The sequence below is a fragment of the Penicillium digitatum genome, chromosome 5 (genome assembly GCF_016767815.1).
Source record: "Penicillium digitatum chromosome 5, complete sequence".
Classification (NCBI taxonomy): Eukaryota; Fungi; Ascomycota; class Eurotiomycetes; order Eurotiales; family Aspergillaceae; genus Penicillium; species Penicillium digitatum.
This window is the reverse complement of record NC_089388.1, coordinates 2,463,072-2,487,531: the sequence shown is the minus strand read 5'-3', so window position 1 is coordinate 2,487,531 and position 24,460 is coordinate 2,463,072. Positions and strand designations below refer to the sequence as shown.

Genomic DNA, 24,460 nt, shown 5'->3' with positions numbered 1-24,460 from the left:
GCCAATTTCGGTATAGGTCTAGTCGTGAGTGGAAATAACGGAAAACAGCTCGTCAAGGTCCAGTGCCAACGTGAGCTTGGGTCGATAATGAAAAACTCTTGATGGGAGCAGAATGGCCCAAGGTGATGAGAAGGTGGTTACACAGCGTCTTCCAAAACCCTCCAAACCCTCTAAGCCCTGGACTATTTCGTAGAACATCGTAGAAGAGACCTCAAACCAGATAGTCCGACCCCCCTCGTCCCGCTTATCAGACGGGGAATAGCAAATCAAAGCGATGGAAGATGGAAAGTGGGCGTATGTCGTGTGCTCTACAGTGGTCACCGCTTTGTGAGGCCTAAGGTGTCAATTTTCTACGCGAATATCTCCAGAGCGATAATGTAGGATGTCAGCATCTCAAAAAATATCCCTCTGATTAGTTTCCAATCAAGTCTAGTCAAAACCCTTCAACAAAATCCAATCCTTCAGTCACTCAACTCAATATAACTTCCAAGTAAAGTCGTTGATTACGTTTGAGGTTCTGCCGGCCTGGATCGGCGCTCACAGTTTTCCCGGCCTCCTTTCCTACAGGACAACCCGCAAGGCAGTAACTTTCCCTAACACCTTCATTATCTCACCTTTCTCGGGGCCATGGTTACAGAGACCGGTCCCGGTTTAAACAGTGTCAAGAACTGATTGTCGTAGTTTTGGACTTCTACCGTCTCTGAGATTCATTTTCGACCCGCCAAGTCATATTCAATTGTTGCGAAGGGGGGGGGGCCGTTAACGGTTGAAATCGACTGCGACTTCCAAGAATCCGGAAGGGGAAAAAAACGAAGCATGGTATCAGCGCAGGCACCCTTTTCGCCCTCTTTTTCCGCCCTGGACCCCATCATTATGGACGACGACATGGACTTTTTGGACCCCACAAAACTCGAGATGTCAACTGAAAATGCTGGGGGAGACTTTGACGACCTATTCGCTCGAGCCACAACCTCCTGTCCGAATGGCGCCTCAGGGCCTTCGAAGCCATACCAAGATCAAAACCCCATGAGGCAAGTGTCGACTCTTGCCGCGGACTCGCCAGCCGAATCGCCAGATGATTCAGGTCGCAGTTCTTCCTCCGAATCGCCACGGAACCACCTGCGACAAACATCGATCGCTTCGACAACCTCTGCAGCACATAGTGAGAATCCCTTAGCTTCTATTAGTTATCCGTCGGAGGACTGGATGCACCCGGAATTATCGTCAGTCAAGGAGGAATCGCCGTTCAACATTGATCCGTCTTTTCAGATGGACGGTAGTTTCTCTATGGATCCTGATCTGGAGGTCAGCAATAAGGCAATGGATGCAGCCTTTGATTTTGAAAGTGCAGCAAGTAGCCCTAGTCCATTGAAGACGGACAATGGGTCACGGCCCAGACCCCCGAAGCGCTCGAAATCTCAGCTCTGGAGTCCGTCGAGCAATAACACTGGGCTGGAATCAGTTGATGCGGTGCCTTCGGTTGGTCATTTGAACCGCGTTCTTGTTTTTCGCGTTGCTAACAAATCACAGGTCCATGCTCCCGGATCTCCGTTTTTCGCTTTTGGACTCAACGGACAATCGCCATACTCGACTGCAATGCCTCAAGATATGGATAGAGCCGCTCCGCAATGGGGCGGACAGTCTCCTTCGTCGTTTCTAGAAGAAAGTTTCGGTGGCATAAACATGAATCGCCAATCACCTCTCCACGCCTCCCTATCACCAGCTATGAACTTCGGCTCGCCGGCATCGTATCAATTTCCTGTCAACTTCGCCTCCTCCCCGGCTCAACCTCAATTGAACGCGCGTTCTCCACGACCTGTTCTTACTGTGCATCCAACTTCCCTCAAATCTCGCGTTGAGACTCAAATTCCGATCCGATTGACCCTCTCCCCGCTACCGACGGGCGTCAAGAAACTCCGTCTTCCCTCACACACCATCTCAAAACTCAAATTCCTTGCTCCTCCTGCCACCGAACCTACTCGCGATACCCTTCAATTGTACACAAGTCTGGTCTGCACAAGCGCCATGCAAGACAGAGAAAAAATCAAGCGGGCATTTGCACGGACAAGAGGTGATCACTATCAAGCAATTTCGGATGACGAACGTCCGTTGGACGGAGGTGATGTGAAGATATGTAGCGGGTGCATACAGCGAGAACGGAAACGTGCGTCACGGAAGAAGCAGAGGAAGCCCGAGGAAGACGAATTGTTTCAAAAGGATGAAGAGAAGCGTGTCATCGTCTTCAATACCAGCGAGATCAAGGAATGGACCGAACCAGCAAAGAACTCCAGCGGTGGCTATGGGGATAGATTATCGGTCCCACCAGGATCAATGCAAGTGGAACTGCCGATGCGGATTGCATGCTATTGCCGACACCAAAATGAGAAGCTCGGTTTCCAGGTCATCTTCACTGTGAAAGATCACTTGGACAATGTAGTGGCGCAGGCAATCACAAATTCGATTATGATAACCGATGACCACAAGACGCAGGCTCCATCCGCGCCTGTACCGACTGGCCCTTCGCCATCCCTTGCAGATGGGACACAAGTACCGGGAGTTGGAGTGTTTCCCTCGGGCCAAACCCCCGAGAACGGGCAAAATTCTCTCGGTGCACCTCATTCGCCAACTGATCTGCAGGGTCTTCAACAAAGGTTCAATTCACAATATCAGCTTACTCCCAGTTCATTTGCGGCACCGGGCTCAACAAATGGAGGGCACATGCCTCAGACGTCCAGGAGCCTGTCCCGAGGAGCATCCCCATCTGATTTCCAAGGGCCACAGAGTAAACGACGCAAACATAGCAGCTCCGGAAGGCTTCCATCGGAACTGACGATGACACGGCTCGAGACACCTCAGTCATCGGCAGCAGCCTTGAACAACGATCCGCAACTTGCGACTACTCGTGGATTCACTTCACCAAGTGAACGGCCATTCGTGAACCCATCCGCCATGTCAGGTCAATATGGAAATAGCCCGCCCACTCCCAACCAGACCAATGATAACAATCCATTCTTCAACCCAACTCCTGCCCAGCGACAAAGTTTAGATACCCTAGCCGGGGGGGCAGTGGCCTCAACGTCCAACTCCACCCATCCCAGTCGTCCAGGAACACCAGGTGGCTCGAATCGTAACTGCTTTCATGATTCAAATCTTCCCATGGGACTTGGTTCGAATTCCTCAAGCCAGGTCTGGCCTCCTCTCAACAATGCTCCCAATCGATTGCCATCAGTGATACACAAGTTGGTACCTGCCGAGGGGTCCATCACAGGGGGTACTGAGGTTACGTTGTTGGGCAGCGGGTTTTATCCAGGCATGGAGGTTGTTTTCGGTGACACCTTGGCTACTACAACCACATTCTGGGGTGACAAGTGTCTCAACTGCCTCACCCCTCCCGCTCTTCAACCAGGATTGGTGTCTGTAGTGTTCAAACACGAGCACCCCACATTTGGCCAAGTCCAGCAGTCTCAACCCCTTATGCCCAAACAACAGCTGTTCTTCCGCTATGTTGATGATCGCGAGCTTCAGATGTATCGCCTAGCATTGAACATTCTCGGTCAGAAATTGGGCAGCCAAGCGGATGCATTCCACACAGCGCAACAGATCATGGGAAGCGATCCAAACGCGTTTTTCAACATGCAGGCAGACATGCAAGGCAACTCCTCTGGGGGTCAGCAACGCCAAGTACCGGGTCTTGAGAATCACGGCAAACTTGGCGATCTCGACTCCAAGATGCTAACGTACTTGGAATTCATCGACTTGGATAACAGTCCCAGGCCTCCGCGATATAACTCTCGCAGCACGACCGGCCAGAGTCTTCTTCACTTTGCGGCGTCGTTGGGACTGACGAGATTCGTTGCCGGGCTTTTGGCTCGAGGTGCAAACCCCGACGTGCAAGACAACACGGGCAATGCGCCAATGCATCTAGCCGCCCTCAATGGCCATGCTCACATTGTCCACCGGTTGCGTCTGACGGGTGCCAATCCCAACACTCGTAGTGTACGGGGTTTCACTGCCGCGGACCTAGCTACAACGCTCCCAGCGCACCAAGCCGCATTGCTTCCGTCTCACAACTACCGGTCTCGCAGTGTTGGATCCATCACGTCTCGCCGCCGGCAAGGTAGCTCGGCCTCGCTCAACTCGATGTGGGAGGTTTCTTCCGCCTCTGGATCTCTTGGCCATGCTGTTGATGATTCAGAGGATCTGGACGATGAGGACGAAACTACTGATGATTCCGACTCGGAGCCTCTTCACTTTAGCTCTTCTCGTCGGTCTAGTATGCATCAAGACGTCAGTCCGCCAAGCATGGACAACAGCGAACAAACAATCGCACCCAGAGACGCTCAAGGTTTCGCCCCGCCAGCACCTCTTGTCGCGTGGCGTGACCAGCTAGCTCTTCAAATCAATCAATTCCAGCAGAGCGTGGCTAACGCCTTCCCCAATCTCCCCAATCTCCCGGCTCTCCCTCCGATGCCTCCGATGCCTGCAATGCCTGCAATGCCCGCAATGCCCGCAATGCCTGCGATACCCACGATACCCGCCTTCCAGGACTACCAAGGCCAAGGAATGATGCGCCGTATAACCAAGCTTGTCCCTAACCGACCTGCTGCTCGGGATGGCTGGTGGGATTACCTGAAGGGCACTTCCGCGCCCAACCCCAACCAACCACCTTCATATGATGAACTGTTTCCGCACCCCGAATCCACCGATGATTCCGACATGAAGAAGTCCAGTCTGCTCCGTGCCGCAACAGAGGCAGCTATCGACCAACATTTCGAAGCCCAGAGCAGTGCTGCTGCTGCTGCCGCTGCCGCCGCCGCCTCGGCATCGGCTTCCGCTTCAGCTTCCCTCGCACTATTCGAGAAGGACGATATCAAAGACATCACAATTGGGCGCAATGCCATCTCGCGTGAGCAACAAAAGCATCTCCGAGAGCAACAGGCTCGACGAATGAAGGGTCTAGGCAGCGACCGAAACCTGTACTTCATTTGGGTAAGTAAACAAACACGTCCACGGCTTCTTTTCTTATTCACTCTAGCGCACAGCTAACACCGTGTCTGTAGATTCCCCTTCTTATTCTTGTTATCTGCGCCTGGGGTCGAAATTATGTTCCCGGGATTTGGCAAGGCGTCACGAACAGCTTTGAATTCGTGAAGGCTCGCTACACACAGCCGGCTGTGGAACTGGGCATTTAGGTCATTTTCTTCTCTTCCTTTTCTTTCTTTTCCGGTCATATATCTCTATGGCGTTCTTGCTGAGCGAGTCAAGCTTCCCTATTATACGACGGACTACTTGTTGGGTTTCTGTCTTTTTCTTATTTGTGTTCATAATGACGCGGCATGACTACCTATTTCAAATCCGCATGATTGGGTCTTACTGTCCTTGTTTCGGTGTATTTTTTTGGAACTGTTAACAATTGTGTCTGAGATACTGCTGTTGCAGTTGTGTCGAAGATTGGTTGGTCACTCAGGTAGGCAATGTTACACCGACATGTCTGATGTGCACGCGCATTGGGTTGGATTCACGTCCGAAAAGAATCTGAAAGCATCCGATTTCGTTTATCCATCTTCACTCCACTGCATTGATCCCATGCAATGCACTAAACTACAAGGATCTATGTCTCTCACATCTCCTCGACAGCTTCAACGAACGGATCGAAAGCCGTGTAGAGCGATGTTCAAGGTGATCATTCCTCACATCTGCACCCAGAGTCCTGCACACACCACTTCCAACCCAAAAAGCTGTTTGAGATCGTAGCAACATCATCTCAAGTGATCAGCTCCGCGAGAAGTCCTATCTTAAGGACGTGCATGGACGCAGAACTTTGATCCGGTAAAATCCCCGTTGCAAGCGCTGACACGAGCTATCGCCTTGAGCATTGAGGGAATGGACAACTTTAGCTGTTGTTATACACACTAGAGAGTCCTGTATGCTCAGAGTGTGCCATCGGACCGGGCGTGGGGGGATTGAATACATCCGTAATGTCTTCTCGGCTGCCGAAAGCCTCAAATGGCAACCCTCTACCCAGATACTTGCTCACAGTAAGGAGATCTGATCTGATCCTGAGCGCATCTCTGTCCCCCCGGTGCCAACCGGGGTATCTTCACCTCATCCAGATTCAGTAAACTATGCCTTCTCTAATCTGGATAGTAGCAGACGCCAGATATATATATATATTCTGCTATTTTAAACCCCCAATCTTACTTTCTACTTACGGAGTTTGTGCTACAGCTGGGACAGTTTTATTCAGAAGCAATTCAGATTACGACAGAGTTGATAAAAGGCTTATAAGGAGCGCAACCGTCGAAATGTCGAACTTTATACCGCTGTGTTAGGACTGACAGTGAGCTCGACCGGGCCTATGCCTCTTTAAAGGTGGAATCAAAACCGGCACATGCGACACAAGCTGGCCCAGAACCAGGACCACGGTGACTACTATGACCGAGGCAGCTCTTTAGGGTCTAAACTAATAGATGGAGCGGGAAATTGCACGTGCGACCCTCCGTCCTCTTTTGACCAGTTCTTCGATCTCTCGGCAAAGGCACATATTTTCAATGATAAACTTGACCAAAGCCTTCAATCCCATCGTACGGCCAACGTTCTGACCACTCATGCTCCCGTAAAGCCATCCAGGAGGGTTTGGAAGAAAAATTTGAAGCATTGAACTCGATCTTGAGGGCAAAGTGGAATGGGCGCCTCTGTAGTGATAAATATGACAACGCTGCCGAACAGTGGTCTTTATCTTGCTTTGTACTAACTTGAACCATCTATGTGGATATCTGTGCTTGGTGCATGAGGTGTTTCTGAGCGCTTACTAGAAGAGTTCCTTGCCATTGGTTTCCCTGGTTCCGTGTGGCAGAAGATATCATGTCACAATCTAAAAGTCCAATGCTCAATACCAGATCCGACTGCCATCGTGGAATTGGAAGCTACAGACGTAGTTACAACGTGAAACAGTCCCAAATTAGGCACGAACCTGCTGGCTAGAAGGGTTGTCATTATTTCCAAAAGGCCCTAGATTTTTGTTCGTCTCGACAATATTACTATCGCTGACATCAACGCCATCTGTTTCCACACCCTCATCGAATCCTCTGCAGCCCTCTCACCAGCCCCCTCCACCGCCAGTAAGATCCTGGCCAAGCTGTCAGCAAGCCTTATGAACAATAATTAGCATTGGGACGGGCGCTCCAGTGGGCATCATCGGTTGGTTCTGCTGTTAAACAGAAGGCGACGAGCCCATAGGAGGAAGGGCCTAGGAAGGCCGAGAGGACCCCGTAAGTTAAAGGCCATGATCCCAGCAGAGGCTTATCTGGAAGCCCTTCTGGGTGTTTTGTTTGGAGGCTCTTAACGCACACTAGCTGACATCTCATGGCAAGGCGCCGATGACTTGGACTACGGCCGCCGCAACCCCCCAAACTATCATCAACAGCGAGTGGCTGCAGCCTCCGCAATCGGCACCACCGTAAAAAAAAAGCCAGCCATGATCTCGAGGAGGTCGTTGGCTTTTGGAATCCCCCGGTGGATTTCCCCGATGGCATGAAGAGGTGTTGACTCAACGTATGCCGTTCCTCGGTCATTTTGACCGTTTCCTTCACTCACAGAACCTTGGCGAGGTGAGCTGAATAGAAAAAGAAGTACCACACACACAGGGGACAGGGACAAGATGTTTTCCGTGGTGCTGTTCTGGGGGTTTTTGGCCGTTTTTGCTTCCCTCTGAGGACATCAGTGCGGCGAGGTGAATGAAAAAAACTGGTTGGAAATTCGAGGTGGAGGTGAGAAATGGAGAGGAGGGAATATTTTTGTTTTGATTTGGTCGACTGGCCCTCTTTGGAGGTGACCAGTCTGAATGCTTACTGTCGGTGCCTTGGGGCACCTTGCTTAGAGCACGGATATTTATCGCACAGGGCTGTCTATATAGGGCTACGTCGTAGCTCATGGTAAATATTAGCTGCATTAAATGGTTGGATTATGAAAACAGAGGGCAATAATTCTATAGAGAATGCGAATAGTATAGAAGCATGGATCTATTTTGTCATCTTCGTTTTTGTCGCTTGCTGCAAGGGGCCCACGAAAAAAAGTCCAACTGAGATTCTATGCAGGACTTTTGACAAATTAAAAAATGATCGCCCCTTTTTGAAGACAATTACATCTCTTGCAACACCAGCGCCCGTGAAAGAAGCAATCTCGTATTTTTTTTTGCGGCGGGCCATGTCGACCTCTTCCACCATTCTGCAAATTCTCTTTCTCTATGCTGCCCAGTGCCTTATACCTGCGACTCTCCTAATCGCAACGCCGAAGAAATCCATTCTTCGATATTTGTCAATTCCATGCTCTACTTTCATTGTGTATCGAGCTATTCCGGTGGCTGCGGCGCTGGGCCCAGGATTCATATGGTGTGAATGCAGTCGCTTGTTCGTAACCATCATCTTCCAATGCCTAAATTTGCTACTCATCAACCCCAAGAATAGCAATGATTTGTGTACTGAGGGTAGCGAGAGCTTTGTGGCTCAAATCTTTGCCGCAACTCGGTTTTTCACTGACCCTCGTGGGATCAATACTCCCTGGCAAATCAAAAATGTCCCGCCACAGCCAGCATATTATAAACGACGTGCTATGAACACGCCTCCTCGAGGTCGCTTTTTGGTTCGCCAGTCAGCCATCGTTGTTTGGCAATATCTAGCTCTGGATGTCTTGGCTACTCTTGGGTTGCAACGGGCGTTGGAGCAAGAGAAACGTGGAATGTTGCCGCCAGTGCCTCAATGGGATATGTCAACCGAACAATGGATTGAACGCATCATCTCAAACATCATGGCTGGATTCGTTGTGAGTCGTATTCTTATCGATTTCCACCATCGTGCCTTTTCGATAATTCTCGTGGGATTTGGACTGGACTCGCCTGAAAATTGCCCTCCATTGTACGGAAGAGCACTGGATGCCGATACAGTACGAGGTTTCTGGGGGTAAGCTCACCCACAGCAAATCATTTGAGAGGCAGGATTTTATACTGACATGGGACCTCGTAGGAAGTTCTGGCACCAATTGTTACAAAACCCCCTGACCTCTGTCAGCGCCTTCATCACCCAAGAGCTATTAGGTCTACAGCCAAGGTCCTTGGTGCAGCGGTATATGAATGTTTTTGTAGTTTTCTTCTGTTCGGGTGGGCTGCATCTCATCCTCGATATTGTGCAGGGAATCCCGGCCCAGGAATCCGGCGCCATGTTATTCTTTGTCACGGCCCCTCTAGGTCTCATAGTCGAAGACTGCATCAAAGCGCTTTGGAAACATTTTTCCAAGGCACATGGACCAGGCCAAATAACCACTAAACCGCTGTGGCAAAGGGCTCTTGGGTTAGCGTGGTCTATAGCGTGGCTTGGTGTCACCTCCACTGGGTTCTTCTACCCACAGGTGGTGAGGCCGCAAAATCAAGCTCTGGTTCCTTTTTCTCTAGCAGGTCAGATTGGACTGCTCATTCAGGCCGGGGTGGTTCTTGTTGGTGGTGGTGTGCTAGCAAAGGTGTTTGAGGTTGAGGTGTGAGGCCATCGAGTATAGTAGATCTGGAGCTGGTATAGAGTCACTGGTTACATATAGAGAATTCTCTTGCACCTTTTCCACTGCCTTTGCGTACAACTAAACAGTCACTTAAGGACCGGGTGAAAAGACCAGCTAAAATGTCACCACAAGGCCGCAAACATGGCCAACTTTTCTTGTTGTCTACAATTTGAGATGAATATAAGATATCCTGCATTTAAATCATTTTGGTACCTTTGTTTACATATCTCTGGACATTAAGGCGAAATTAAAACAAAGGAAAGCTGAGTTGTAGATCCAAATTCTAAAAGCAGCGAGCGATCTGCACGAAAGTGGAAAAGAACGAGGCCGTGCGTGGCCGCTGTTGACAGCATGTCTCCCTTCACCCCGCAACTCCTCCCCTTAACCCCAGGCGCATGAAAGCTCCTATGCATCTTGAATTCTGAGATGTCCTGAAGTCAATTGGTCACTTCCCGTATTGCGCTCGGGAAATCATGGACCCTTCTCAGGCTTCGAGCAATGTAACGGGTAAGACCAAGGTGGATTGAGACAAATGAAGCTCGCACTGACCATACCACACAGTCGAATACACAGATCCGTCCGGCTTGTTTCCGCTTATTCAACCCGTGATCGAAGCAAAGCTCCCCCTCAAAAATCTTCACTGGAAATCGCCAACCCGCCCCGTGCGATCAATCGAGTCGCTCCGCATCGGCTTCACACCGGCGCAAGAATCAAATGAACGCAAATTATCGAGCGATACGGTTCATGGCGCAGTCACCCATCGCAGACACCAAATCCCCGGTCTACGGCAAACCCCATACCTGAAAGTTTACCTCCTCCGATGTGACGACAACGAAACCTACAAGGCGACGGCCCGACGGAACCTTCGTGATTGGATCAAGACTATCGCATCTTCCCAAAGCTCGCAGTCCGCAATTACTAGCCAGGAGAAGCACGATGCTTTTGAGTGGCTTATCCTGCATGTGGTACCAGACGGTGACGCTGCGGACAAGGCGGCGACATCTACCTCCAAATGGGGCCGGGGTACAACTACAGTGCTGGAAAAGGCGAAAGCTGACTTCAACGGGTCATCCAAGTCGGCTGTAGATCGTGTGGCCCAATTGCGCCTTCCCAAGCAGGGGAACAGGTCCTCTGAGTTGGCGGAGCAATTGGAGGATTTGATCGATAGAATGAAGAACGGGATTCTAGCTTCCTTTGATTTGCGTGTGGCTCAATATGAGGAAGATATAAAAGAGAAAGACTCTCAACGCAGTTTACCTGGCTGGAACTTCTGCACGTTCTTCATTCTTAAAGAAGGTCTTGCTAGGGGGTTCGAGAATGTGGGCCTCTTCGAAGATGCGCTGGCTGGATACGATGAGCTAGCCGTTGGCTTGGATGCGACCATTCGCGAACAGCTCGATGGGAGTGGTGATCAACACAGTGGCGCACTCTCGATCACCAGTAAAAGCTGGGCTGAGATGGCGAAAAAGGCATTGGAAACCGGGGCTTCCGATGACAGCGACGGCAATGATGACGACGCGGCTCTTTTTTCAGAGCTTCAGCCGGGAGATTTCCCATTGAATGCCAACAAGATGTCCTACCGGGAAATGATACTGGGGAGCGACATCTCCATCTTCGATTTTCGCACATACATTTTCTCTCGTCAACTGACTCTACTACTCCGAGCTGCGAGAGCTCCGTCACTGGCCGGCAGCGAACCCGCTGCAGATGGCAACGTGGCGAAATCAGACAAGAAGCCCGAAAATCTCACTCTGCTAGCTGAGATTTGTGGAAGAGCAACAGAATTTATCGGTTTAGCTGCACGTACTCTCCGCCATGATCTCGAATGTGGCCTGGCGGAGGTAGTTCATGACGACAAGACAGATATTATCAACAACCTAGTCTCTTCGTGGGCATTTGCGGCAGCTTTGCAGATCCTGAGTCAAACCTCTACCCCGACCCTCATGCTCCCCGAATCCTCTTTTCATGTCGTTGCACAACCGAGTGAGGCCGCTGCTGTCTCGATGGCAGATTCCCGTGCCGATGTGCCTCGCCGCTCTAGTTCCCTAATGGGCTCATCTGGTGCCCGACCTCCCCGGCCAGTTACGCAGGACATGTCTGACAGCGTGGGCTTGATGCAGCGACGATCCACAATGGAACACCCTAAGCCCGTGCATATTCCCACACAGAAGACCGGTTCCGAACAGCTATCATCCGGGAGGGCGGGATTGCTTCTTCTGGCTCGGCGATCCCTCGAAGAGATTGCTAGTCGACGGGGCTGGGCTGAGAACTGGAAAAATCTCGGTCTCCTCTTTGATGATCGCCATCGTTCTGGGGCAAGTGACCTGGAGGAGATCTCGTTGGACGGCGATGACACTGAAGAGTCACAAACACCTCCCAAGAAGAAGGAATCGTCGCTTGCGGGTATCGATCTTGCTAGCCTCAGGGCTGCTTTAAATTCAAAAGACGCCTTCCTGTTTCTTTATGAAGATCTCACAGACCGTTTGATCTGTCATCACATGGCAGCCAACCGTGTCAACTCTGTTGAACAGGCTCTGGCTGAAGTTGCTATTATACGATATCGCCGGAAAGACTACGAATCTGCTGCTTCCTATTTCCATCGGATGGCCCCATTCTACGGCTCCAAGTACTGGGTTGTTCTAGAAGGAAGCATGTTGGAACTCCATGCACGGTGCTTGAAGGAGCTCAAACGGACCGAAGATTATGTTCGCATGATGTTGCGATTGCTTTCCAAATTTGCTACATATGCGCAGACGCAACTGTCAGTCATGCAAAAGTCTGTGGCTGGCTCGATTTCTTCTACTGAAGAGGAAATGTTAGAAGGACACATCCGCGACTTGTTTGAAGCAGCTGGTGCTCTACAAAAGGATGTCTCTGCTCCTTTGACAGACTTTTTTGCCGAATTCCATGTAGACCCAGCCATTCTTCTGTACGACAACAAGGATGGATTCCAGATCCAATTGTCATTGCGATTCCTTTTGGGCCAGCAGATCCAGATTGATACCATCAAGGTTCGGCTGGTCAGCGCTAACAGCGCTCAAAACTCAGAGCACTGGATCGAGAGCTCAGCTGGTTTCGTGGTAAAATCATCCTTAACAAAGATTTTGATTGACTCCTCGGTAGGTACTGATAGGATAAGTTTTACTGCCAGTAACTAACTTTCATGCAGACCACACTTCAGGGCAAATACTTCATTGACCGGCTCGAGATGAGGGTTGGCAATCTTGTCTTTAACTTTAACGGCGGGCACAACTCCACCCTTCCAGTTGGCTTCCGAGAAACAGAAGACTCGGAGGAAACCAGCAACCAACCTTATATATATTGCTATCCTCCGGCTGAAGCCCTACAGGTGAAGATCGTGTCACCGCATCTTATAAACCTTCAGGCCATGCGGACGCTGGAGCTGGAACTTGACAGCGGACGAAACGAGATCAAAAGTGGTACAATCCGTGTCCGGCCAGGTACTGCCGGCCTGCGGCTTCGCCTTGCAGAAACAGAGGTCGTGGATGGTAATATTGAGGTAGATGCCAACCACGATTCGGGCATCATCGAATTCACGCAAATGCCGGCGCGGTCATTCATCCGACTGCGTGTACCATATACTGTAGAGGAGGCGTTCTCGACCCTGTCGGCGCGAGCGGAGATCGCGTATGAGACCGAGCAAGGCCGATTCGCTTCCTCGGCATCGTTCAATGTTGTTTCAACACTACCTATATCGGTCAACGTGCAGGACATTTTCAAGGATGAATTACTATTCTCTCGATTCACCATCAGCCCGGCCATGCTGATCCCGCTTCGCATCATAAACTGCAGCCTGCCTAGCTCAGACATCTACGACGTGCAATCCAGCATTACTGGCCCCGTCGCCCTTGATGTCTTCCCTAAGCAGCCCGCATCTCTTCTTTACAAAATTCGCCATACTAAAGAAAACCCAGTCGCATCAACCCCGCATAGCCTACAATTGGGCGTTGACTTCACATGTGTCGATGATGAGTGTCTGGATGCAGTTGAAAAGCAATTTGCTGCTTCCATTGCCTCCAGCCCTTTCCGCCAGTACGCCGCGCTGCTCACATCGCACATTGTCTGCAGTTTCCGCGCACAGCTGTCCACGAATGACATGGAAGCCATAGGGCTCGTTCGAGAGGTAAACATGCTACCCTATCAGACTGTGCAATGGGACGATCTGCTCGGAGCTTTGAAAGTACCAGGGGAGGATGTGCGACAATGGCTCCAGCAGTGGCACAAGGTAAGAGCGAATGCGAGTGTTTTCAGCCAGCCATCTTACTCACATATGAAACAGAACAATTCCACCATCCCCCTCCCCGCACAACCTACCATCCCAACCCGCCGCATCATCATCCCTGTCGACGTCCCCGAGATCCAAGTAGTTCACACAGCCGACCTCCAGCTCCAGCCCAAACCCACTACCGGCCCAGGGCCCTCCACGCACGCCGCCGTCGGCCAGATGATCACCGCTGAGCTAAGCCTCCGCCATACGCGACGCTGGTGTTCCCCAGCGAACCGAGAAAACGCCGACCAACCACTCGAATGCTCCTACGAGATCCACGCCAGTCCAGACCAGTGGCAAATAGGCGGTCGTCGCCGGGGCAACTTCCTCGCACGTGACGGCGAAACCACCCGCTTCACCGTCCTACTCCTCCCGCAGAAACCAGGATATCTACTTGTCCCAACTCTTGAAATCCGTACCTTCCTACCATCGGCACCTCAGCTCCGGGCGTCGCCGCCTGCGGCTGATGCCACTGGTTCCATGGCGCCGGCTCGTCGCTCAATCCCTTGTGAGGTTGACTACCGTAGTCATGGTGAGACGGTTCTGGTTCTCCCGAATTTGAAGAAGACGACTGTCAATCTGAGTGCCGCTGGCGGTAATCATGCTGCTGGTGGGGGATCGTGGCTCGTTGATTCGGAGCGGCGGACGGAGCCGGTTCGATGATTTGATTGATCTGTTTGTGGTGGACGATCATTTATAGAGAGAGAGAGTCCTATGTAGACTCGCTGAGGGCACTTTGTATGTCGATGTACGATTCATGAATTCATAATTCTTCTGTGGTTCCTATAACTGTAGTACTTTGGATGTGTATTGGGGTATAGAGCTCGGGTGTATTAGCTCAGGACTGAGGTTCGGGAATGAACTTCGGGAATAGACCTCGGGAATACAGTCAAACCCCGTTGAAATCGATCCGGCCTCGTTGTAAACCTCGATCGGTCCCGGATGAATTTGCCATAGTTGAGAGCGCCAAGCCTTCCTAATTAGGCTTAGTCCCCCCGAATTTGATGCCCATCTTCCACGTGACCCTCACAGTTCTCTCATTCTATTGGCTTAACCTTATCGTCCGTCTTGTAAGCCGGGATTCTGCCGGGTTTAAACTGCCCCCAAATGGGGATTTTTAATTTGATAAAGCCCTGAAAACTCCGTCCACAGCCCAGAATGCCAAGACCTTCACCACTTTAAACCCCGATTTGCACTCCGACTGATCCTCCAATTTGAACGGGGTTTGACTAGGGATTTGAGTAGCTTCGGCTGGGGCTTCCGCCGGCACTTGGCCCGATACAGGCTAGCAAGTACGGACTAATTAATCTACTCCGTAGATTGGTTCCATCTCTTAGCGTCGATGTTCAGGTCGCTTTGAGGACGTCTACACATTGCTTTTTGGATTTTGTTTTTGTGAGATTGACTGAGTGATCTACTCTCAAGTCATCTACCCAGACGTCGGTCTATTTCTACTCGACCCAGTACACCCCTGGAATACTGACACGTCTGAGATTGGTGAGGGTCCCGCTCCGATCTTATCTAAGGTGGCAAGGTGTCCACGGGTAATATAGGGCCAGGGGAAACTAAAGAATTAAACATTTGAAAGTAAAAATTAACGTTTGTGTTTTTTTCAAAAAGGAGAAGTGGGGTCTCAACAAAACCCCAAAGGTCCCAACAAGCGGGTAGAAGCATTTTTATACTACGTTCGGTATTTTATATATTTTATTTCAACCCTGCTTAATCATTTCTTCTATAAATTGATTTTTCATCGTTATAAATTAACTCTACGCTGGCTTTCTCAACTTTCATATCGAGTCAACTTGATGCATGAAAACCGTACAGAGTAGACATATAAATGTTTAGGGTCTATACACCAAAGCAAAAGTGGATCACACGTCCCTTGCGCATACCACTGCCGAGTCATCTCCAGCTCTAGGGGGCTTGCATGCTGACTTCCGAAGTACGAAAGAAACAATTGCATCAACCCCAAGGGTTTCGGGGTCTGACGCGCAGTCTCCAGTTGCGCGAGCAAACACCAAAAAAACAAAGGCTATCTTTCACATGAAATTGCATGTTAGATTCGATGGGATTATCAGGCCAATCTACTCCGTACAGCCGTCTAATTCAAATACTAAAATGACCCGAGGCAAGTCGAGCACTTCGAATCTATCAATCAACATGCAGCTAGGGACGCCTTTACAATTTTCGCGACATGTGAAAGTGAGAGCTCTCACAGGACGGGAACTCCCAGAGACGTTGAAAAGTCTAGATCACACCCCATCAGACCACTACCACAGAATCTGGGTTGCAAGAGAAAGTGTTGGGGCGAACGGGATCAACCGGTGGAAAGGCGGTGGCTGTGAAGAACGCAAAGAGAGATTTGAGTCGTGTAGAGGTATGGAGTACACCATGCATAGTACCAATAAGATAGGAATATGAGACAGATGGGTAGACATGTGAAAACATCAGCCCAACTCTGACTATTCTGGTCAGTTCATGTGAAAACTCAACTGTCGAAGGCGAACTTCGAAGTGTGGATCTGCATGTAATTTTCAAAAGAGCTTACGGTTGGATTGGACATCTAAACTATGGGGATGCAGTGGCGGTATGCAAAATTACCCTGTGCCATGGGAATGTTTTTCTTTTTTCTCTCTTCCCTCTTTTCAGTTTCGTTTTTTTTTCCTTTTTTTTTTGAAAGAGGGCGGATCCTTCTCTTGTCTTCATTTCTCCAATTCTTCTGTGCTAGTCAATTGCCTGTTTTTTCGTTGGCTCTTAAACAGAACGGGGCATTTGCTTCGATCTGCTTCATTCAACCCCCTTGTGCAACAACACTCCCCCCCCCAAGAAAACTCAAAACATTGTCAGTAGACCCTGATAGCTCACAGCGCGGAGAATCTAAGCTAACACCATCACAGGCTCTTGTCATCTTGAACCCCGTGTCCTTCATTTCATCTCTACAGAAAGGGATACCTTTGGAAGTATACCCATTGTAACTTTGGAGTTGAACACCGTTGGCCTCAAAACACCCAACATGTCGTCTACCGCACTCCCCAAGCGCGTTGCGCTTAATCGCAACCCTACTACAGAGTCCTCAGCGACCAGCTCTGTCTCGGCCTCGCCCTTTGACAGCCCACGCCAATCTCCCTCGTCTACCTCCCTTTCTTCAATGGCTTCGGAGCAGGAGAACACTAAGATGCTTGATACCTATGGCAATGAGTTCAAGATCCCGGATTTTACAATCAAGCAGATCCGCGATGCCGTTCCTGCTCATTGCTTCCACCGCTCCGCCGCCACCAGTTTGTACTATGTATTCCGTGATCTGGCCATCTTGGGATCCGTCTTCTACCTCTTCCACAACTATGTCACCCCCGAGACTGTCCCCCTGCTGCCGGCCCGCGTGGCCCTCTGGACCGTGTACACTATTGTGCAGGGTCTCTTCGGCACCGGGGTGTGGGTTATGGCCCACGAGTGTGGCCACCAGGCCTTCTCCTCTTCCAAGGTCTTGAACGACACAGTTGGCTGGATCTGTCACTCCCTCTTGCTCGTCCCCTACTTCTCCTGGAAGATCTCCCACGGCAAGCACCACAAGGCCACCGGTAACCTGGCCCGCGACATGGTCTTCAATCCTAAGACCCGTGAGCAGTACGCCACTCGTGTCGGCAAGACTCTCCACGAACTCGGCGAGCTGTGCGAGGAGACTCCCATCCTGACTGCCGGCAACCTTCTGGCCCAGCAGCTCTTTGGCTGGCCCGTGTACCTGCTCAACAACGTCACCGGCCACAACAATCACACTAAGCAGCCCGAGGGCCGCGGTGTTGGCAAGCATAACGGCTGGGGCGGTGGTGTCAACCACTTCTACCCCTCCAGCCCTCTGTACGAGGCCAAGGACGCGAAGCTAATTGTCCTGAGTGATCTGGGTCTCCTCATCACCGGCACCGGACTGTACTTCATCGGTACCAACTTCGGCTGGCTGAATCTGCTGGTCTGGTACGGTCTCCCGTACCTGTGGGTGAACCACTGGCTAGGTAAGTTTTCAGACAAAAAGAATATACTTTTTGTAACCCCTTTGCTAACGGTATCCATCGCAGTTGCCATTACCTATCTCCAGCACACCGACCCTACCCTCCCTCACTACCAGCCTGAAGTGTGGAACTTTACCCGTGGTGCTGCCGCCACCATCGACCGTGACTTTGGCTTTGTCGGTCGCCACATCTTCCACGGTATCATCGAGACCCACGTGCTGCACCACTACATCAGCAATATCCCATTCTACAACGCCGACGAGGCCAGCGATGCCATCAAGGGCGTCATGGGCAACCACTACCGCACTGATGCCCACACTGGCTGGACCGGTTTCTTCAAGGCCATGTGGACTTCTGCCCGCGTCTGCCACTGGGTTGAGCCCAATGAGGGTGCCACTGGTGAGAGCCAGGGTGTCATGTTCTACCGTAACACCAACGGCATTGGTCTTCCTCCTACCAAGATCGCCAAGGCTCAATAGAAACTAAGGCCTTGATAGCTGGTTCTGGTTCGGTTCTGATGATCTTTTGGTTTTCTCTCGCATTCTGATTTCCATTTGCGCTTTGTTGTCTTATCTCGTGCACTTTGCGTGGATGCACACCAGGTCAACATGACTTTTCCATGAGGGATTGGGTGTGAGTCAGATCAAATTTGATGCTTTTCATTATCTCACCTTGATTCTCAAGCTGTCTTCTCATGACTGTTGTCTGGCATCTTTCTCATTGCGTGTCTTTGGTTTAGATCCTTAGGCCCATAATCTTATTTCTTCGGTGGATTTGTGCCCATATTAGATGGACATTAGGGGTAAGAAAGAAAGGGACCCCATGAACAGAGGAAAAGGAGATGGTCGCTGTTGATATAAAAAAAAGTGTCAGTACATGTGATTATGATTAATTTGAAGTGTGCTCCTTTCTTCCCCTCTCTCCCCTCCCTGCCTATTTATATATATACCGTAATGCCCAGAGCAGAGGATCGATACATAGTGTGGTTCCCTGGAACCAGAGAGTCCTCTTGGAGCAGTTTTCCGCGCAGATTCGGGCTCTGTTCTTTGTTCGAGATTTTCTAGATAGAGTCAAGTTAAGAGACATGCAGTGGACAAGACGGAAAACACCAAGGGTGATATATGTAGCGTCAGCCAAGGCTCCCACACCAAATCCAAGTTCATAGCCGAAGATGGGATTGATCTGCTGTTCCACAGCAGCTGCGTTTGAACCAAAACAGGATACTTACATCCCAAGGCGTTGGAGAACACACACCTCAGCTTGTGATAGGTGCTGAAGACGATAGGGTATTAGCCAATGACGAAAACGAAAACGATGCTGTGAAACGAGAATTCAGCAAGAGTCGACAACCATGCCAATCAACTGGCCAGAGAAACCACACCATCAATTGAAACCGAGGCAGGGAGAGAGAGAGAGAGAGAGAGAAGTGAAAGGTGGAAGTTGGAAGATGGAAGGTGCACTCCATGCAGTCATTATATAGTAATCTCTTTATGGGTGGGTTTGTGGGATTTACGGGCTACAGGAATAGGCTGATTCCACACTCTTTACAATCAGCATCAGAACACTCTTTGGGATACACAATATGTGGTCGCGACTCGGTGTTTTGGACTCGACTTCTTTGCTTCGGTTGGAAGAAGCGCCTGCATTGTCATACACAACTGGTTGGACTGCAACAGGATAAGTGAAATTTGATTGACTGACCTCAGCTTGTCATATTCCAATCACCTCAAGATAACACCTCACGCATGACGTCTTGTTTATTGTAGATTCGGCTTTCGCTTGGGTATTCGGATTGATTAGGAATACTTATAGAGAGAAATCTCAAACGATGTTGGGTATATCATTCTGTCGCTTTCTAGTCGGCAGGCCAACATAGCATGTCAAACTGTCTGGAGTAGATCACAGTCAAGGCTTTCCGGTAGCTTTTGTAGGCAAGAATGAACTTTGGAAGTCGGCAAGATATGATATCAGACAGATCGTTCACCAGGAGTCGTACTTCTCAAGCCACCCTTCCAGATCTCAAACTCTATCTCGCCACTTCTTCTACTGGAGTAGCCCTTTCTGGGTGTATCCTTCGGGCCCGCCGTCCACGGCGCGAACACAAGTTTCATGGTCCTCCGGGTGGGGGATTTCGACCCCGGAGCGGGCCGGTAGTTCTGCGAGTCAGACACTCGGGTTTTGAGGTAAGGGGCAGGCATTGCTATTGATTCCGGATCCCGATAGGCGTCTGCATTGCCTGCACTGTGGAACGGATAAGATTCCTGCGTGGATGCCGGATATGCATGCTCCACCATTGAGACACCTACAGCATGTGATTCTTCCTTTTTCAGCGCGATTCGGCATGCGATCTGCGTTGACCAGACGAATCCCAGCGCCGGGTTCTTCAGAGACCCCCTCTCCGGGTACGCGCCATCTCCCCAGCCAGAGTAGAAGCGCTCCTGGTGAGCCACGTTCAACATACTATTGCGTACTCGAGGGGCGACCAGATACGAGCCGTCGAAGTATTTATCGCTTGGTGCGTGGTATGGAGATGAGGAGATAGCAGGAGAAGAAGATGGTGGCTGCTGGCTATTTCTAGTAGCCAACTGTTCAGTTCGAGATTTTGGGAAGGGGGAGACAGGGCCAGATCCATGATCTACTGTTTGACTCGACATGGACAGAATCCCTGTCCGTGGGGCTGGCTCGCTGTTTTGTATAGATTCGAAACGGTCGGAGACTTGGTTCGCGAGCACGATAGCGACGTCCTCCTTTACGGCGAGGTTGCGTAGTAGATGGCCCAGTTTTGCGAGCTGGGATGATCGCTTAGCGAGGGCTTGGAGGCTGTGCGATGCGTGTTCAGCGCGGTAATTGGATGTTATTGAATCGATGATGACCAGGCCGATGTTATAGCGTTCGACCGCGACAGGCACATGGAAGTTCAGGATGTGATCTTGCGTCTCCAGATCCATGGCGTTGATGGTCAGGATATCCTCCAGCGAGGGTGCTTGCTCAGCGGGGAGTGTTGAGAGGACAGGATGGCATTCTAGGAGCTGTGAGAGTCGTGGCGTAGATAATGGGTGTTCCGTCGATATGTACATGGCACGCCGTTGTAGCCCCTGTGGTTTGGGTAGCTGGACGGCTAGACAGAGGCTTAGAAGGAACTGGGTCTTGCCGCTTCCACTGGACATCAATCCACATGTCAGATTGACTTGCTTGCCCGGCTGACAAGACCTGGATGAAGATGAATTCCCACAACATACCTCTCGCCTGTAACTTCTGTGACATAACCGGTCGGAATTCCACCTCCTAGCAGCGCATCCATCGCGGGGTCAAGAGTGCTTATAGTGTTCCATTGCGACGTGCGCTTCGCCAAGCTGAATGTCCTGCTTGCCACATCAGGGGTTATACTAGAGCTGGGCCCATCAATGGCCTCTGTATTTGTCTGCGGCTTTTCGAAGCCGACATCGGTGTGCAATGCCTCGACAATACAGGAGGAGAGCCGACGAACATCTGCGGGGGGGACGCGGGCACGTTTCGCAATCTCGAGAGAGTCAAGGGTAATCACGTCGACTGTGGTGACTTTAGCTCGTTCAAGTGGAGGAAGAATATGTGCGAAAGGTTTCGTTATAAAGCCAGGTAAAATCAAAAGAAGATCCATAGGAAGCGCAACCGGTATGGGAGTTGATGTTGCGACTCTATGTTGTAGATTGTGAAGTGGCGTTAGAGCCAATCACAGTGGAAAAGTAATCTTTGTCATTGGTCGATTCGAACCATCGACTTGGATACTTCCACGTGACTTCCCAACAGCGTAGGACCAATTAGAGGTCGTAGAAAAATACCCACACCGTACAATCTCAAGTTCGGACGTCGATGGGGGGAAAAAACAGGTAAATTCTCTTTGATTAGGCGTGTCATTTTTAGTGCAGGGGCCATGCCAATCTTCTCTGTATATTCTCAGCTGACCATATGCCCCGAAGGGCGAAAGGACTACCCTTAAAGCTCAATATAACCTCACTGTTCGGCAGAATCACACCGCGTGGACGCTTAGCTGCAAGGATAGGCGCATACCTGGTGAAATTTTTCTCAACTACCCACAACGCGATGTCTTGTCTGCAAAATTCTCTTCTGGCTTGAGGTAGTGTGCTGGTTCTGATGCGACGCTTAATAGAGATGGAACTATGCCACCCCGATAGACCAATTTATCCATATTGTAAACCTAGAGTATCATTGGCATGTACCACTATAAGCAACGCTTAAGGCCCTGGTTCACTTTCACTCTAATCTTTCGATGCTAGCCTTAGCCTTAAACTACTCCGTACAAATGTCTAGTTCCTCACTTGGGAAAGCCACGGAATCAATAGCCCCTGTGTACGAAGAACTACAAAGAACGGAGAAAGCCCACAGAACACTTATGAATTGAGCCGTGCTAGTTGGATGAACGGCGTTAGTGTCGGTTAATTGATTACACGCAAAACACATCTGGTTCATCAACATAACCTCCATGACAACCGAACTGAAGTTTTGTGTCCAAAGCAAGGTGCCTTTGGCGTTCTGTATCGGGCAGGTGGATTAAATGTGGCTTGGATTGTTTGAATTACCCCAGGGCTGATATGCATCCGTGGCCAATCAAGATTTAAGAATTCCACAAGATTCTCGCAAAAATTTGAGAAGTTACTTGGTACACTTTGCAATTCATTTGTATTTATCAGCAAGACCTTGATTGAATCTTCTCCCATTGCATACGCTATTCTGGACCGAAGTCTATAAATCATGACATAGGGACTCCGATCTGATGTCACTATGACTTGTCCTTGTACTGTTGATTGCGCGAGAGAATCAATTTTCTCGATGGGCTTTTGGGGGTCTGGCCTGGTTTGTGGCTAAGGATACACCTAATAATTCCTCCACGTGGTAGTGAAAATTTCGAACTGGCGGTCTGTTCCCTAGTTCAATTTCAAGGGAAAGCGATACATCACATTGGTTCAGTCCAGTATGTCATATTTCATAGCAAAGAAGCCGCTGTAAAGTTCTGCTGCCAAAATTTATGAAGCTTCATGTAATAGCTCCTAATCTATGTATGTGTCGAGGCTATGGTTGTGGAGGGAAAACCCTCAATTTGTCCATATGCGGCCGTATCAGACTATTCCAAAATATAATGAAGAGCAGCGAATCGCCCACAAAATTGTAGCCACAGAAAAGAGATAGTTAATGGTACCCTTCGATCCATTTGGCAGTCACGCACATGATTAACCCTCCTATCATCCAATCCCGATCGAGGCGATAATCCAAATGCAAAGGTTTTGACTGGGGTCTTTCGGAGCCGAGACGGATATACAAGTTTATGCATGGATCACTCTACGGGGAGTATTGAGTAACATGATTCAGTCAGAACGAGGGGTATACTTGCATATGTCCATGTGGATGTGAGAGAGACTCCTACCGAATACAGATACTTGTCCCTACAACATATCAAATTCGAACCTGTAGCACATGTTCTATTAATGCAGTAGGAAGGATGATGCCAGAGTTGTTTTCAACAGCCCTCTTCATGAATATTGGAATGCAGTCTGATGGAAGGAACAGCCAAGAAGTTCCTTTCAGAGCGCGAACGAAGTCTTTGTTCAATTGTGAGTCCTTCTAGATTATCAAAGCACTGAATCATGGCACTCCCTATGATCTTCGGGGGGGGGGGGGGGGGGGGGGGGGGCTGGGGATTGCCGCACTCACTTGAGCATCGGGGGTTGGACGAGGCAACCAAGTGACATATGCTTACGGGATACTCTGTACGGGGACTTTCAAAGTCACTTTTCCAGGACGACAACGCTGGAGCCCATCATAATCGTAAATTTTCCATCTAGATTCTTGTTCAGTGACTGTTCGCACCGAGTCGTGAAGATTCGCAACCCCTGTAACACATGGCTTAGTGGGGATTTGAAGATTTGACAACGCTTGGGCCGAATGGACTAAGTGAAAAATAAGAAAACTTTTGCAAGGGTGCATCCATCATCTTCGGTGTCACAAGGTATTCTGCACTATATACCGAGTTGAAGCATGACGGGCTTAAAGCACTCCGTACGGAGTACATCATAGACTTCCCACTGTCACTTGGGATATCATACAAAAATCCCAGTTTCAAATATCCTCTTATATGTGGGTAAATGGATTGAAGGGATCTTCAGTCAGGCGGATCGGCTTTCCAGAGCTGATGTATCAGTTTCTCATGGCCCGATATCTCCGGTACTTAAAATACCAAAGGAGATTCGCAATTGAAGATAATTGCCCCGAACGGAGTACTCCGAGGAAATGTGAAGGATCAGTTTTAGAATAAAACATGAATTTTCTTCCGTACACATTTACTACAATGATAAAAAAAAAATACTCGGTTCAAGCCAAAAGGCCGTTGGACCCGGCCTGGTCTGGAATTCCTCGCCACTCCTGTATTTTAAAGCAACTGAATCTGTAGGTCCTAAAGTGCGGTACCTTTTCTTGATTTTGTTTTTATTCAGTATATTCAACTCTGAGTATCTAGAAGAAATCACTGAACTCTACATTTGATAGGGCGGTGATCGTTCAGTGAAGAGCGTGTGGGAGGAGGTGGTAGACAAAGCATGATGTTAGATTGATATTGGTAGGGGAGTCGGAC

At 49.8% G+C, this 24,460-nt stretch overlaps 5 protein-coding genes across 5 annotated transcripts; 4 read left to right on the top strand and 1 right to left on the bottom strand.

The window, feature by feature from the left end:
* Positions 1-873: 873 nt before the first annotated feature.
* Pdw03_2079 (Suppressor spt23-related protein) lies at positions 874-5,192 on the top strand (the record flags this gene model as incomplete). The annotated part of the gene is made up of 3 exons (XM_066100074.1): positions 874-1,479; positions 1,531-4,989; positions 5,061-5,192. The coding sequence occupies 3 exons, from the start codon at positions 874-876 to the stop codon at positions 5,190-5,192; spliced, it is 4,197 nt and encodes a 1,398-aa protein (XP_065957801.1).
* A 3,204-nt stretch (positions 5,193-8,396) lies between these two features.
* Positions 8,397-9,531, top strand: Pdw03_2078 (TRI7-like toxin biosynthesis protein, putative; the record flags this gene model as incomplete). The annotated part of the gene is made up of 3 exons (XM_066100073.1): positions 8,397-8,408; positions 8,461-8,957; positions 9,021-9,531. The coding sequence occupies 3 exons, from the start codon at positions 8,397-8,399 to the stop codon at positions 9,529-9,531; spliced, it is 1,020 nt and encodes a 339-aa protein (XP_065957800.1).
* A 488-nt stretch (positions 9,532-10,019) lies between these two features.
* On the top strand, positions 10,020-14,497 carry Pdw03_2077 (TMEM1 family protein, putative; the record flags this gene model as incomplete). Its single annotated transcript, XM_066100072.1, has 4 exons — positions 10,020-10,053; positions 10,108-12,665; positions 12,716-13,792; positions 13,847-14,497. 4 exons carry the CDS (start codon positions 10,020-10,022, stop codon positions 14,495-14,497), a joined length of 4,320 nt encoding a protein of 1,439 aa, XP_065957799.1.
* A 1,907-nt stretch (positions 14,498-16,404) lies between these two features.
* Pdw03_2076 (Delta(12) fatty acid desaturase) lies at positions 16,405-18,317 on the top strand (the record flags this gene model as incomplete). Its single annotated transcript, XM_014680695.2, has 4 exons — positions 16,405-16,421; positions 16,597-16,676; positions 16,732-17,841; positions 17,905-18,317. 4 exons carry the CDS (start codon positions 16,405-16,407, stop codon positions 18,315-18,317), a joined length of 1,620 nt encoding a protein of 539 aa, XP_014536181.2.
* A 1,488-nt stretch (positions 18,318-19,805) lies between these two features.
* On the bottom strand, positions 19,806-21,475 carry Pdw03_2075 (DNA repair protein (Rad57), putative; the record flags this gene model as incomplete). Its single annotated transcript, XM_014680696.1, has 2 exons — positions 19,806-20,997; positions 21,078-21,475. 2 exons carry the CDS (start codon positions 21,473-21,475, stop codon positions 19,806-19,808), a joined length of 1,590 nt encoding a protein of 529 aa, XP_014536182.1.
* Positions 21,476-24,460: the final 2,985 nt, after the last annotated feature.